This window comes from Typopeltis vanoorti, chromosome 23 (genome assembly GCF_054136105.1).
Source record: "Typopeltis vanoorti isolate ZY-2024b chromosome 23, IOZ_Tvanoo_1.0, whole genome shotgun sequence".
NCBI classification, from domain to species: Eukaryota; Metazoa; Arthropoda; class Arachnida; order Uropygi; family Thelyphonidae; genus Typopeltis; species Typopeltis vanoorti.
The window spans coordinates 2,524,789-2,538,791 of NC_143571.1; the positions used below are offsets into that span (position 1 = coordinate 2,524,789).

General features: G+C 37.2%; 1 protein-coding gene across 1 annotated transcript in view; it reads right to left on the reverse strand.

Moving 5' to 3' along the window:
• LOC150093573 (tetratricopeptide repeat protein 28-like) overlaps nt 1–14,003 on the reverse strand; it is a 462,929-nt gene that overhangs the window by 281,525 nt on the left and 167,401 nt on the right. Inside the window, exon 3 of the mRNA XM_090412721.1 lies at nt 2,545–2,692. Within this exon, the coding sequence (XP_090268847.1) occupies nt 2,545–2,692 (148 nt within the window). The remainder of the gene's footprint in view (nt 1–2,544; nt 2,693–14,003) is intronic.

A 14,003-nucleotide genomic window follows, 5' to 3' on the forward strand; every position in this document is an offset into this window, starting at 1 on the left:
CTACATGGAATAATTGAGGATCTACAATGGAAGTAATATTGTTCTGGAGATTAGAAATAAAACGGCATACATTAATGGCAAGTTCACGTTTCACAGCTCAAAGTTCATTACGGATGAGTGATAGACTTACGTTTAAATAGATATTATGTGCGCCTGGAGATTTGATGGTTTTTGAGAAAATAGGAATAATCTTGTGATCAAAGTATTTTTTAAAAAAGGATATTTTTGTTACAGCCTACCTTGTAACACAGATAATTTACCGAATCTACTGGTCTTCTTAGTTATTTCTTCCCCATGAAGAATTTGTAATTGCTCTTTCATAGATACTTGTGTCATAAGGTTTCTTCAATTCTCATGATAACACAAGGAATGAGTGAATAAAGTTATCATTCCATAAACATCTTGAATGAAGAGCCTCCCTCTGTAGCCCAGTTGGTATAGATTAAGCCCTTTGGTTGGAAAGACCTGGGTTTGATTCCCATTATGATGTGAGGAACTTTATCTGGTTCTTCCTTCAACTAAAGGTGAGTTAGCCGGTCTCATACTGTAGTAGAAGTTTTTTCACCCAGAAACTCGGGTTTTTCATCCCTCAGAACAGGCAAACCAGCCCCATGAACACACACACACACACATGGATTTGCATTCATAAAATATATATTATTAGGAGGGTTCAATATCCTTTTGCCCAAAGGGATGGGGGAAAAGGGGGAAATAAATCTTGAATAAACGGAGTTTTGTAATTTCATTTGATTTTCTTTTGTGCATTTTTTTGAAAATTTCAAACCAGTACAAAAATAAACAGAGTAGTAATTTATAATTCAGCTCCTGAAAGAGAGAGAAATGCAATTTGAAATCTCTTCACCACATGCATTCATGGATTATTCAATCAATGTTGTTTTGAGTTTGTACAGTCTCCAAGATTTGATCCTTGGTTTCCAATTCTATCATTTATTTCCCTCCAATAATATTTGAGTCTATTCATAGTGAAGAATTTATGGAGACACAACACCCGGTGTTAGAATAATTACTTTACTTCTTTTTCTTCTTCTTCTTTGGCACTACAGCCCCATATGAGTTATGAAACCCAAATTTTTGGGTTTCATAACTCACTACGAGGTGGGGTCGTGTCCCCCACATTAATTACTTTAATTAACATTAGGAAAATAACATTGGACGTTTATATTTGAGTCTATAAAAAAAAAATGACAGTTTCTCACTTCATTTCTAAAGTTTTGCACACTATGACAAAACTAATTTTTTTAAACTATCTATAGTGATGAGCTCTAAAAAAAATAAAAATGAAACTTTTTTTTTTTTAATTTTTTTTTATTTCATTTTAAAAATGAAAGAAGCTTGACATTGATTCATTTTAAGATGTTTTTATATTTTTTCCTTCTCAATATAAGATTTATTTTCTCTCCTACTCTGAATGGCAACCACTTTCAGTTTCAAATCCCCTTATTTATGAAAATTTTTCTGTCCAAAAAAGGGAAGATTTTATTATTATTATTAACATTATTAACCTCCATAGAATCAAAAGACTCACTGTGGAAAATACACACCATCACACACAAATCTCATCAAGCTGTACTTTTTAACTCATTAATGTGTCCAAACATTGACTGCACCACAAGATAGTGCATTCCACTTGCCAACCACTCTCTATACATAGAACCTGCTTCTCATTCCCTCCTTATACACTTTCCAGGACTAGCTTCTAATTCTACATTAGCTTTTTATTCTTTCACATTAGCTTAGTAACAAACCCTTTACCAAGTTATTTGTCTCAATCATATCTCTTCCTATTCACGAGGCCTCGTAAATTGCATTTACGAAGTCTGTTTTCATACCCCACATTCCAAAGACCAGTTATCACCTTAGTCAATCATCTCTGGACCTGTTCTAATGTATCCTCATCACTATAAAAACCAGGTAACTAAATCTGTGAACAGTAATACTTATGAGGCCTGTTAAGGTCTTATAAAATAGAATCATAACTTCTTTATTTCTGCATGTTAAGCTCCTCTGCATCATTGCCATAATCTGATGTTATAACTTCACAAATTGTGCAATGTGATCCCTGAAATTCAGGTCCTTGTCTACCACCACTTCCAGATCTCTCACTCCTCTACCTCCTTCAAAATTTCTCCACCAAGTGTATACTTTGCCTCCCATCACTGCCTGCCAAATTTCAGAACATCATACTATGCAACATTAAATTTATAATTCCACTCAATTTCCCACTCATACAATCTATTCAGGTTCTCCTTAAGGCAACAATATCTCTTTGACTCCTCATAGTTCTTTCCAATTTTGCATCATATGCAAACAGTTGCATATCTCTAGTTAAAGCAACCCAGATAACATTGACATACAAATTAAACCCCTCCATACACAACTTGATAACTATTTAACAGCCAGTGACCTATCCAAACACCAATATGTTCCAATTCAGTTACCAACTTCTTGTGTAGCAATGTACCAAATCTTTTCATAAAATCTTTTTTTCATAAAAATCTTATAATATGAAATATAAATTTATACCTCTCAAAGGAGATTTCATGGCTGCTTCTACTAATCCGGCGAGTAACTGAAGACTTTTTGGATCCTGGGCAAGTCCAGATGCAAAAGCAGCCAGAGCATCAGCATGACGGCCTTGACATTGAAGAGCAACACCCTGTCTATAATAAGCCTATTCAAAAAATAAAATTAAATTTAAAAAAATTAGATGCAATGTCAATTACCAAAAGTAAATTCAAATGATATTCATGTCATTCAATTTTAAAAGATAACCTGCACTATTAAAAAGACTAAAAAAAATCACCCAATGTCAATTAATTCAAAGTCCTTTAACTCAAGTGAATCCCTTTAAAAAAAAATGACAGTTTCTCACTTCATTTCTAAAGTTTTGCACACTATGACAAAACTAATTTTTTTAAACTATCTATAGTGATGAGCTCTAAAAAAATAAAAATGAAACTATTTTAGTCAAGGGATATTACATCCCATATTGTTTCATAGCCGAATAAGAAACTCAAAGAGTTTCATGCTGAATATAGAAACTATATTAAGTTCGGTGAGTCCAAGCATAAGCTTATGCGTGCAACACCAGGGCAACTCATAGTCCACCTGGTAGTGCAACACTGAGGCAATTAATAGTAAGGGTGGAGCAAGCTCTGATCTCTGTTCTTGGTATTTATCCATAATGTGAAACCCAGCTCCTAGGAGCTGTATTACTGTTCTACATTATGAGAGAAGGTCACTACCCAGACCGGTTTCAACCTTTATTGAGGTCTCATCAGTAAGTAGGTAGACCTAGATGATACCAAGTTTGTAGCGAACAGAACTTACATACTCTACTGTAAGAATTGCCAAGAAGTGTCCTAATAAAGTGAAGCCTTCGGCTCTTCATACAATTAGTTAAAAATGAAACTATTTTTATAGATTTTGAAATGTTATGAAAAGACTTAGGTGCATTTTCAAAATTCCCCATCTCATTCGTGTGTCATCTCCTGTCCAGGAGATTGGCTACTATGATGTGACTCATGGTTGAATATGGGTGTAATGACATGTGGTGAGAACCCCCCCCCCTCTTTTCCAGATATTGGTGTAAGTATTCATTGCTGTAAATCCATGTGTGTGTGTGTTCACATGGACAATTTGCGTGTTCTAAGGGATGAAAAACCTCAGTTTCAGGGTGAAAAAACCCTCTACCTCTGTATGAGACCAGGTAACTCACCTTTAATTGAAAGAGCCAGATAAAGGTTCCTCACAACATAGATGGGAATAGAACCAAGGTCTTTCCGACCAAAGGGCTTCATTTATACAGAGACTCATTTTCAGAATATGATTTTTAAAAAAAAATTAAAAATCATTTTTAATATTTTGGAATCAGCTACTATTTTGAATAAAATGATTTAATACTATAACAAGAGTTTAAAATTAGTTTAAAACTGCTAACTCTATGTTTTGATCCTTATATCATGAATATACAGCACACATATATATATACAGGGTGTTCGGGATAAATTTGACAGTTTCATAAGGAAAAAGAAAATCTTCTTTGTATCTATTAAATTTAATGAATTGACAAAAAAACATTACAGGCAGAGTTAATTACAATACTATCAACAAGATTTACTCAAAATAACCACCATTAGCATCGATCACAGCTTCAATTCTGCTTCGGAACCTCGAACAAGCTGATGCTACAGTCTCCCTGGGAAGGGCCGCAAAAACTGTTTTAATTTTATCCATTAACTGGGCTTTTGTATTACTGGAAGTGCGATTGGTGTCTTTTTCAACTGCGCCCCATACAAAATAATCCATGGGGTTAAGGTCTGGGGAGTTTGGAGGCCAAACATTTGGACTGGTGAAGTCGTAGAAATTTTCAGACAACCATTTTTGACTTTTCCCAGAGGTGTGGCAAGGGGCCGAATCCTGCTGCCATACATACGGCCTACCATTGGTTACCCTTGTTATCCAGGGCTTGACTACAGTTAGCAACTCCACGAACAAAGCCCGAATTCCAATGCCAGGGTTCTTCAACACCTGTTCCTGCAGATTTGCGAGGAATTCTGCTGTACGAACGCAATCAGATCGTCTGCTAGGGATCTTTCTTCTTGCTACATCCTCGTAGTCACCATTGCAAGTCTCTAGTTCATGCTTATTGTTTTTACTGTATTCAGGGAGCATTGGGCAGCAGTCGTAATATCCTTATTTTGATGGCGGGCACGAATCATCATGATACAAGTTATTCTCTTCCATGATTCAGGTGGGTTCCAGCTATCCATCCTTTCTGACATCTTGTATATGAATGAAGAAGGGTCCAAACTTTTAAATGAAGAGAAGTGTGTGTTAATACATGTAACTTACGGAAAAATATAATTAATTATAAATATGTCAAATTTATCCCGAACATCCTGTATATATATATATATATATATATAAAAAACTGTGCATATAGATTTAATTGTACACACATTACACAGACAAGAAATAATAAATGAGTATACACTAAATTTGAAACATTTATCTATAATAAACTACAGTGAGACTGAACTAAATAATCTATATGACTTCTCAGGAGAAAATAATTAAGAAGTTAAGATATTACATTAGGAAACTACACTTGTTAGAAAAAACCGAGCATTAATAACTGACACTGATCATTTTATGTAACTAATCATGTTATCAATTAGAAAAACAGCAATCAAGCCTAGAATTCTATTAAATCAAGCTCTTAAGCTTGGCATCAAGTATTATTAAAAATGAAATATTATATATCATCATCATCAAATTCCTGCCATGTACCCTCAAGGGGTGCACAGGATATGATAGTACTACATGAAAAATTTACATAATTACTAACTTCTTATCTACAATTTTCTTCCAAATCAGTCTGTTACCTCAAGACTCCAACATTATCAGATCTTATATTTCTATCTTCTAAGGCACTTTTTACCATATCAATCCACCTATATCTTGGTATTTTTCCTGCCAACCTGACAGAGAACACTTGTGTTGCTAATCTTTCCTCGCCCATTCTGTTTAAAGTGACCATAAGTACCACCTGAGATTAGCTCTGCTAACGCATTCCTGGATGCAGACAATGTAAAGTTCTTTCTAAATATCCTCATTTTTAATATGATATTGCCATTGATGCCATTTATTCATGCCCTAATCTTTCTCAGGAGGCCTCTCATATCTGCGGTCTTTGGTCAAGTGTTTTACTTCTGACCCAGCTCTCAGATCCATAAGTTAAAACTGGTTTGAACACTGTCTTGTATACAGCTAATTTAGCGTTACGACTAATTTCTCTCTTATTCCATATGAATTTATTCAATTGACTTCCTACCATACCAGCTTTGTTGATTCTGTTGTCTATTTCTATATTTAATTTACCATCTTCACTAAAAACCGTGCCTAAGTAGCTGTAATATGTTTCCCTTGTTCTATAAGTTCTCCATTCACCATGCAGTTGATATTTTCAATGCTGCCTATTTTCATTGTCTTTGTCTTGTATGAAAATAGGCAGAAGCATTGAAAATATCAAACTGCATTGTTCTTAACAGTTAAAGCTGTATAACTGGGAGGAGACCTCCACATAGCCTTTAAAGGAATGTGGAGAACCGACCCAGGCTTCTGACCTAATGTTCAATCCTTACCTTCTCATGGTGCACAGTGTTAGGTATCCACCTGAATACTGAACAAATGAGGATGGGCTGGCAATTTGGGATTTAGCCAACAACCAAATTGTATTCTTATTGAATAAAACCAAAAAAAAAAAAAAAAAAAAAAAAAAAAAAAAAAATATATATATATATATATACATACATACATATATAAATTTGTATTAACTCAGAAATGGGATATGTTCATATTTATATATACTGACTATAACTGAGAATAGAATAACAATTAAATTAATTCCAAACGCAACATGTTATTATTATTATTATTCAGGCCTCCACGGAGTCAAAAGACTCATCGTGGGAGGTCCTTCCTAAGAACATAAAGTCTATCATACCACTCCTTAAACTCATTGACCATTCTCGCCCTCACCACTCCATCAGGCAATGCATTCCACGGCTCAACCACCCTCCACACAAAGAAACCACTCCTCACCCTCTTGCTCACAGTTTCCTTTCATAACTTCCAGGGATGGTCTCTTGTCATCACTCCTTCCCGCTGTTCAATCAAGCGAAAGAAATCCCCAGTGTCAACCCTGTAACCACCTCTCAACAGTTTAAAAGTCTCAATCATATCACCTCTCCTTCTTCAATCCACCAAACTCTGCAGTCCACATTCCCTCAGCCGATCCTCATAACTATCCTTGTACAGTCCTGAAACCATCTTTGTCATCTGTCTTTGTATCCTTTCCACAGTTAATTTATCCCCTTCAAATCATGGGGACCAAATCTGAGAACAATAGTCCAAGTGTGGTCTGACCAGAGACTTATACAACGGAATGATAACCCTCTTATCTCTGCAGTTCAGTGTCCTTCTCATAATTGCAGCAATCCTCTGTGTTACCTTCACCACCTTTGCAATATGTCCTCCCCTAAACTTCAGGTTTCTATCAATCATCAACCCCAGATCTCTTGTATCCCCTACTTCCTCCAGTATAACTCCTCCCATAGAGTATGCAGCATCCCATCGATGTTTCCCAAACCTCAAAACCTTACATTTTGCTGCATTAAACTGACACCCCCATTCATTTGCCCATCTATCTAGCTTATTCAAATCCTCTTGCAGAGTTACCACATCTGCACTATTACTAATAATCCTTCCCAGCTTCACATCATCCACAAACAACTGAATATCCCCTTGCAATTCACTGGCAATGTCATTGATATAAAGGTTAAACAATATAGGTCCTAGTACTGAGCCCTGTGGGACCCCACTTGTAACCCTCTGTCTCCTTGAAACTGCTCCACCATACACAACTCTCTGATACCTATCAGACAGCCAATCCTGAATCCAGATGATAAATCTGACATCCAGACCCATGTGCTGCAACTTAAATATCAGTTAATCACGTAGCACCCTGTCAAATGCCTTTGCTAAGTCTAAGAAAATTGCAGTATATGCCTTTCCCTCATCTAATGTTCTTGTAACTTTATTATAAATGGCTAACATATTGCTAAAACAAGAGCGCCCTTTCACACATCCATGTTGACTCTCACAGATAACATTACCCTCATCTGCCCAATGCTGTATACGGCCCTCACTACTTTCTCCAAGATCTTCACAACTACTGATGACACACAGACTGGCCTATAATTAGACACTTCCAGTCAGTTACCACCCTTATGCAATGACACTATCTTACCTTCCTTCCATTCCCTGGGCACCTTTGCTGATGCCAGACTTTCATTGAAAAGCCAGATTAAAGGTACTGTCAGTTCCCTAGCACATTCTCTCAAAACTCGTGGTGAAATACCATCCAGTCCCACAGCTTTACTGACATCCAGAGTACTCAGTATCTGAAACACACTCTCCTCCTGTACTTCTAAACCTCGAACCAGCCTCATCCCTCTAGCATTAAAACTGACTCCTCTAGGAAGAAATACTCCAATAAAGTATTCATTGAACAATTCCACTATGTCCTCTGCATCAGTCACTCTATTCTCATTTTTATCCCACAATATCATTCTTCCACAGTCATTTCTCTTCCTACTGGCCACATAGCTAAAATATTCCCTAGGATTTTCTTTGGATCTTAGGGCCAATCTCCTCTCATATTCCAGTTTCGCTTTCCTTACCACACTAGTCACTCTTCTGGCCTGTGTCTTATATTCTTCATGCATCCTCTCTTCACCTGTCTCCTTATATCTCTTCCATAGCCTCTTTTTCACATGCAATTCCTGTTTAATATTGTTTGTCATCCACTTCACTCCAAATTGTGTCTTCTTCTTCACTCGTGGTATATACAACATAAAATTGCTGCTAACAAATATTCTTTCACAATTTCCCATGCACTAATGATATCCTTGCCTTCTAATTCCTCCCTCCATGAAACTTCCCCAAGTTGACGTCTAAGACTATTATAATCACCTGCATTATAATTCCACATAAGTTCCCGTCTCTTTGATACTCCTACATGTCTATTCATTTTCCAAGTCAAAACCATATGGTCACTCTCTCCAACTGGTGGGAGAGATGTCATCTCAGTTATTATCAACTCTTCTGATGCTATAACCAAGTCCAAAACTCTTGAACCTCTTGTTCCCTCTGTTACATGTTGCCTAAGACATTTGTCCCTCAAGAATTCTAGAAATTCCATTCCCCTATTGCTACATGCATCTTCCTCTCTCCAATTTATACTACTGTAGTTAAAATCTCCCATAACAATCATTCTTCTTGCACTTGCCAAACTTAGCTGTCTAAACATCTCCTGGTCTCCATCCTCTGTGCTCCTGGGTCTGTAGCAACACCTCACTAAATATCCTGTCTTGCCTACCTCTACCTCACACCATATGCTCTCAAAATCATTTGTCTCACTTCCTTCCAAAGCCTCCACTCTTAGAGGAAATAGGTCATCACTTATCATAAGCAGTACCCCACCACCACACTTTCCCCTCCTATCCTGACGAAAAATGCTACCCGGCGACTTCTATTCCTATTGTTATATCCCCTTTTGTCAACCACATCTCAGTGATCCCAATAATTTTTGGTCAGGCTGATGCTATCTACACCACCAATTCCTTTCCCTTATTCCGGATACTCCTGGCATTAATATAAAGCATATAAATGCCATTGTTTCTATACCCATCATTATCCCTTCTAGACTCCACTGGGCTCAGTGTTACCTGCCATCGTCTCCCTTCTCCCAAGTATCCATTCCCACAAGAGACCATCCCTGCTATTATCCTCCCTGGGACACACTGATTCGTTCAGAACAGCAATCTCTCCAGATGCCTACGTCCTTCCTCATTCAAATGTAAGCGGTCTCTCGCATACAATTCCTCTCTTTCCTCAAACGCACTCCAAACATCCACATATACCAGTCTCTCTTGTCACACATTCTTACTATTATACCATTTAATATCACCGCTCTTCTGCTCAGCTCATCATTATCATACCTAGGCAACACGCACACTATTTTTCCTCTCTCTGTCTTCTTCCGTACAGCCTCAAGCAAAAATCTCATATCTCTCGCTGCCCGACTTACATTACCACTCAAGTCATTTGTTCCTACCATCACAATCATCTCATCCACGCTTTCACCTCTCTTAATTACCATAGCCACCCTTTCTATTGTTCCTCCTGGCACACACTCCTCACGCATCCTATCTTGAACACCATGGATCATTGAGTCACCATACATTATACCTCTTGCCATTCTCTCTCTATTGTTTCCATTCTCTCCTCTTCTTTCATTCCCATAAGTCTCTCTCATTCCCTCTCCTCTACTGCTATTCTCTCTTCTAGCATTCCCATACCACTCTCTCCTACTGTTTTCATTCTCCCCTCTTCTAGCACTCCCATACATCTCTCTCATTCCCTCTCCCCTACTGTTTCCATTTTCTCCACTTCTAGCACTTCCATATCCCTCTCTCATTCCGTCTCTCTCCTACTGTTTCCATCCTCTTGTCTGTTAGCATTCCCATACCTCTCTCTCATTCCCTCTCTTCTGTTTCCTTTCTCTCCTCTTCTAACACTCCCAAAATTCTCTCTCTCCCCTACTCTGATTCGGCTTGCATTTATCTCTTCCATTCTCCTAATCTTATCTTTCATACTTCCGCTCTCATTCACAAGACATTCCACCTCCTCTTTCAGCTCATCTATCTCCCTCTGCAGGTCAGTCACTCTTAATCTAAATTCACTCTTCCAAACAAAACCATCTCCTAAACTTTCACAGTCACTCACGCCTTCCACACTATCAACTATTGTTTTCTCATTCATATATATATTTTTTTCATTCTCTCCTATCACACTACTTGTCTTCCTACATTCATTCCCCATTCCTGGAGCAACAAGGTTGGATATTGATAATTCGAATGCACTTATTTCCTCCCACTGCCTGCATTTTGCGCACATACGCTCTCCGTTCTCTTTCACAAGCCACATATCTAATTCCAGAGATGCATACATGCCGCAAGTACTGCATGCCACAAAGTCCCTTATGATATTGCTTATAATTGAGTTCTTAAATGGGAGGACTTGGCAATATGCTACGCCACTTGCTATGGCAACGCTAGCGGTTTAATCAGACTATCCGACTTCTTCAGGAGTGGGAACATAGAAAGCAAATAAACACTATAAGAAACATCGTATCACTATAAAAATTACTATTATAAAATTCAGTTAGCTTTGAACTGTAGCTACAGTCTGTGTTGAAATTTATTCTCCTATATTAGCTAACATATTTTTTAAAGATTTCGAACAAAAGGCAATCTCCTTAGCTACTCTTAAACCAAAAATTTGGCTGAGATTTGTAGATGACATATTTCTTATCTGTGAACATGGCACTGATAACCTTCAGTCTTTTTTAAATCATTTAAACAACTTCCAACAAGATATCAAATTCACAATGGAGGTTAAAGAAAATGGATCTCTTTCCTTCCTGGACATCTGATTCTATTAAAATCTCAATCTTTAAAAAATCTACACACACACAGATAGATACCTGCATGCGTCCTCACATCACTATCCTGCACAGAAAGTGGGTATCATCTCAACCCTAGCACATCGTGCCAGATCTATACTGTCAGATGATGAAGAGCTAAAAAATGAACTACAACATCTACAAAGACCTTTCACAAGTAATGGCTACTCGTCGAAAACTATTAATAAGCATCTATACCACCGCCATCAAAACAACTCAGAAACACAAGACAATCCCAAAGGTTATATCTTCTTACCATACATCAGCTCGCTCTCCACGAAACTAAGAAGAATTTTACGAAAGTTCAACATAAAAACCTGTTTCTCTACTCTTCCTAAACTAATATCGATTTTAAGCAAATACAAACAAGCTCACAACCATCTACAATTCCCAGGAGTGTAGAAAATCACATGTGACTGCAGAAAGCAATACTATGGCAAAACTGAAAAATCCATCCTCCTATGTCTGGAAGAACACCAGAGGGACAATGGCTACAAAAGAACTAGAGCAAGTGCTGTTAAGCCATGTACTGTTTTCAGTTAAACACCAATGATGAAGGCCGTCAACATGAGATAAACTGGACAACAACTTCAAACCTTCATATATGCCGCGACGAGGTGGAGCACCGTATAGTCGAGTCTAAGGAAATTGTTAAGGATCCTCATCACATAAATAATAACCTTAGTTATAATCTACCAGACTCTTTCAGCTTGCTATCCGATATTGGCACACTCATGAAATCAGACGCACGCAGCTGCCTAACAATAGAACTTCAACACGGACTGTAGCTACAGTTCAAAGTTAACTGAATTTTATAATAGTCGTTTTTATAGTGAAACGATGTTTCTTATAGTGTTTATTTGCTTTCTATGTTCCCATGCCTGAAGAAGTTGGACAATCCGATGAAACATGTTGAGTTTTGAATAAATTTAATTGTTATTCTAGTCTCAGTTATAGTCAGTATATATATATATATATATATATATATATATATAATAAATTATTTTAAATGACTGATACCCGAGATAAAGAGATGACATTGTTTATTTAAAAAGATACTACTAGTTTACTAGTTTCGTTGAATGGATCAACTTCTTCAGGTATCGCAATCAAAGAAATATACAAAAAATAACAGAGACTTAAAAATTGTATTAACAGTACTAGTGCAAAAAAATAGTAGTACATTTTGAAAACAGCAATGCGAGCTCGAGTTCCAAAAAAAAAGTTGACTACGTGCTGTCACGAGTGCGCCGGTATTGAACAGAGGCAATGTGTGCGTCAGAAAGATTGAAACTTAGGGAGTTATTGATATGGGAAGAATCTAAGGCAATTTCTCTGGACTCAACAATCTTTCTCTCAAGTTCATCATAGCACACATGGATACTACAAGTTTGTGTCCAGTCCACAATGTGTTGGCGGCCTTCATCTGAGTTAACGGAGAAAAGAACGTGGCTAGAGAGAGCGCACTCTCTAGTCCTGTTGTAGGAAATATCTCTACGGTGTTCTTCCAGATGAAGAAGGATGGATTTAGCAGTTTCGCCGTAGTATGGCTTTCCACAATCACATAAGATCTTGTAGACTCCTGGAAACTGAGTTGGAAGATGTTTCTCTTTAGGTTTACTAAGTATGGAGCGAAGTTTTGGGAGCCTAGTAAAGCAAGTTCTGAAGTTAAATTTCTTGAGAATTTTAGCTAGTTTTGGTGAACGAGAACTGATGTAAGGCAAAGAAATAAAGGCTCTAGGGGGAAAGAGGGATCTTCAGAAGCAGTTGAGTGACGGAGAGAAAGAAATTTTTCAATCTTATTAGGAGAGAAACCATTATTGATAAAAGTCTTTTTAAGAAAAAGGAGTTCATTTTCAATTTCCGTTTCTTCTGTTAGTAAAGATTTGGCCCGGTGTGCTAAGGAAGAATTAATACCAAATTTTTGCGGAGGGTAGTGATGGGAAGAAGCATGAAGGTATCTGTCAGTATGAGTAAGTTTTCTAAAAATTGAGATTTTAATACTTTCAGAACATCTGGTAAGCTTCAGATCTAGAAAGGGGAGGCAGTCATCGGATTCCAGTTCAAAGGTAAAAGAGATTTTTTCATGAAACTTGTTTAGGTGGTCCAAAAATAAATTCAGGTTGTTGACACCGTCTTCCCAGATGAGGAATATATCGTCTATATAATAATACCAAAATTTTGGTTTAAGGAGGAAGGAGTTAATAGCTTTTTCTGCAAAATCGTTAAGAAATATATCTGCGATAATCGGAGAGAGTGGGCTGCCCATGGCTAGACCTGAGTTTTGCAAGTAGATCTTATTGTGATATTTGAAGTATCCTGACTTTATGCCATGGGAGAGTAAAGCAAAGAGTTTTTTGGATAATTTGTTCTTAAGAAGATTGAGGACTTCTTGAGCAGGAACATTTGTGAAGAGAGAGACAATATCGAAACTAGCCATTAAATCTGTTTTTTTAAGTTTGATGTCCCTGATTTTTGATACAAAGTCAGCAGAGTTTTTAATGAGAAGAGGAAATTCCAGAAAGATTTCTTAAAAAAGTTGCAAGGTACTTAGAAAAGTTGTAGGTAGGCGAGTGTATCCCTTCAACTACTGGTCTGAGCGGGATGTTTGCCTTGTGTATCTTGGGGAGACCATATAATCGAGGGATTAAAGGATGAAGTGATCTAAGTGAAAGACGGATGTTTCTTGGGGTGGTTTTTAATAAATTATTAGTCCTATTGTGTAATTCAATTGTAGGATCACTGTTAAGGATCACTGTTAAGTAGGATCACTGTTAAGATTAAGAAGCCATTTTCACCATAAATCATGCTAGACCACCTCCAGACAACATCACTTACTCTGAAAGAGCAGCTATTAAGTTTTTAAAAAATAATAATGACATCGTGATTC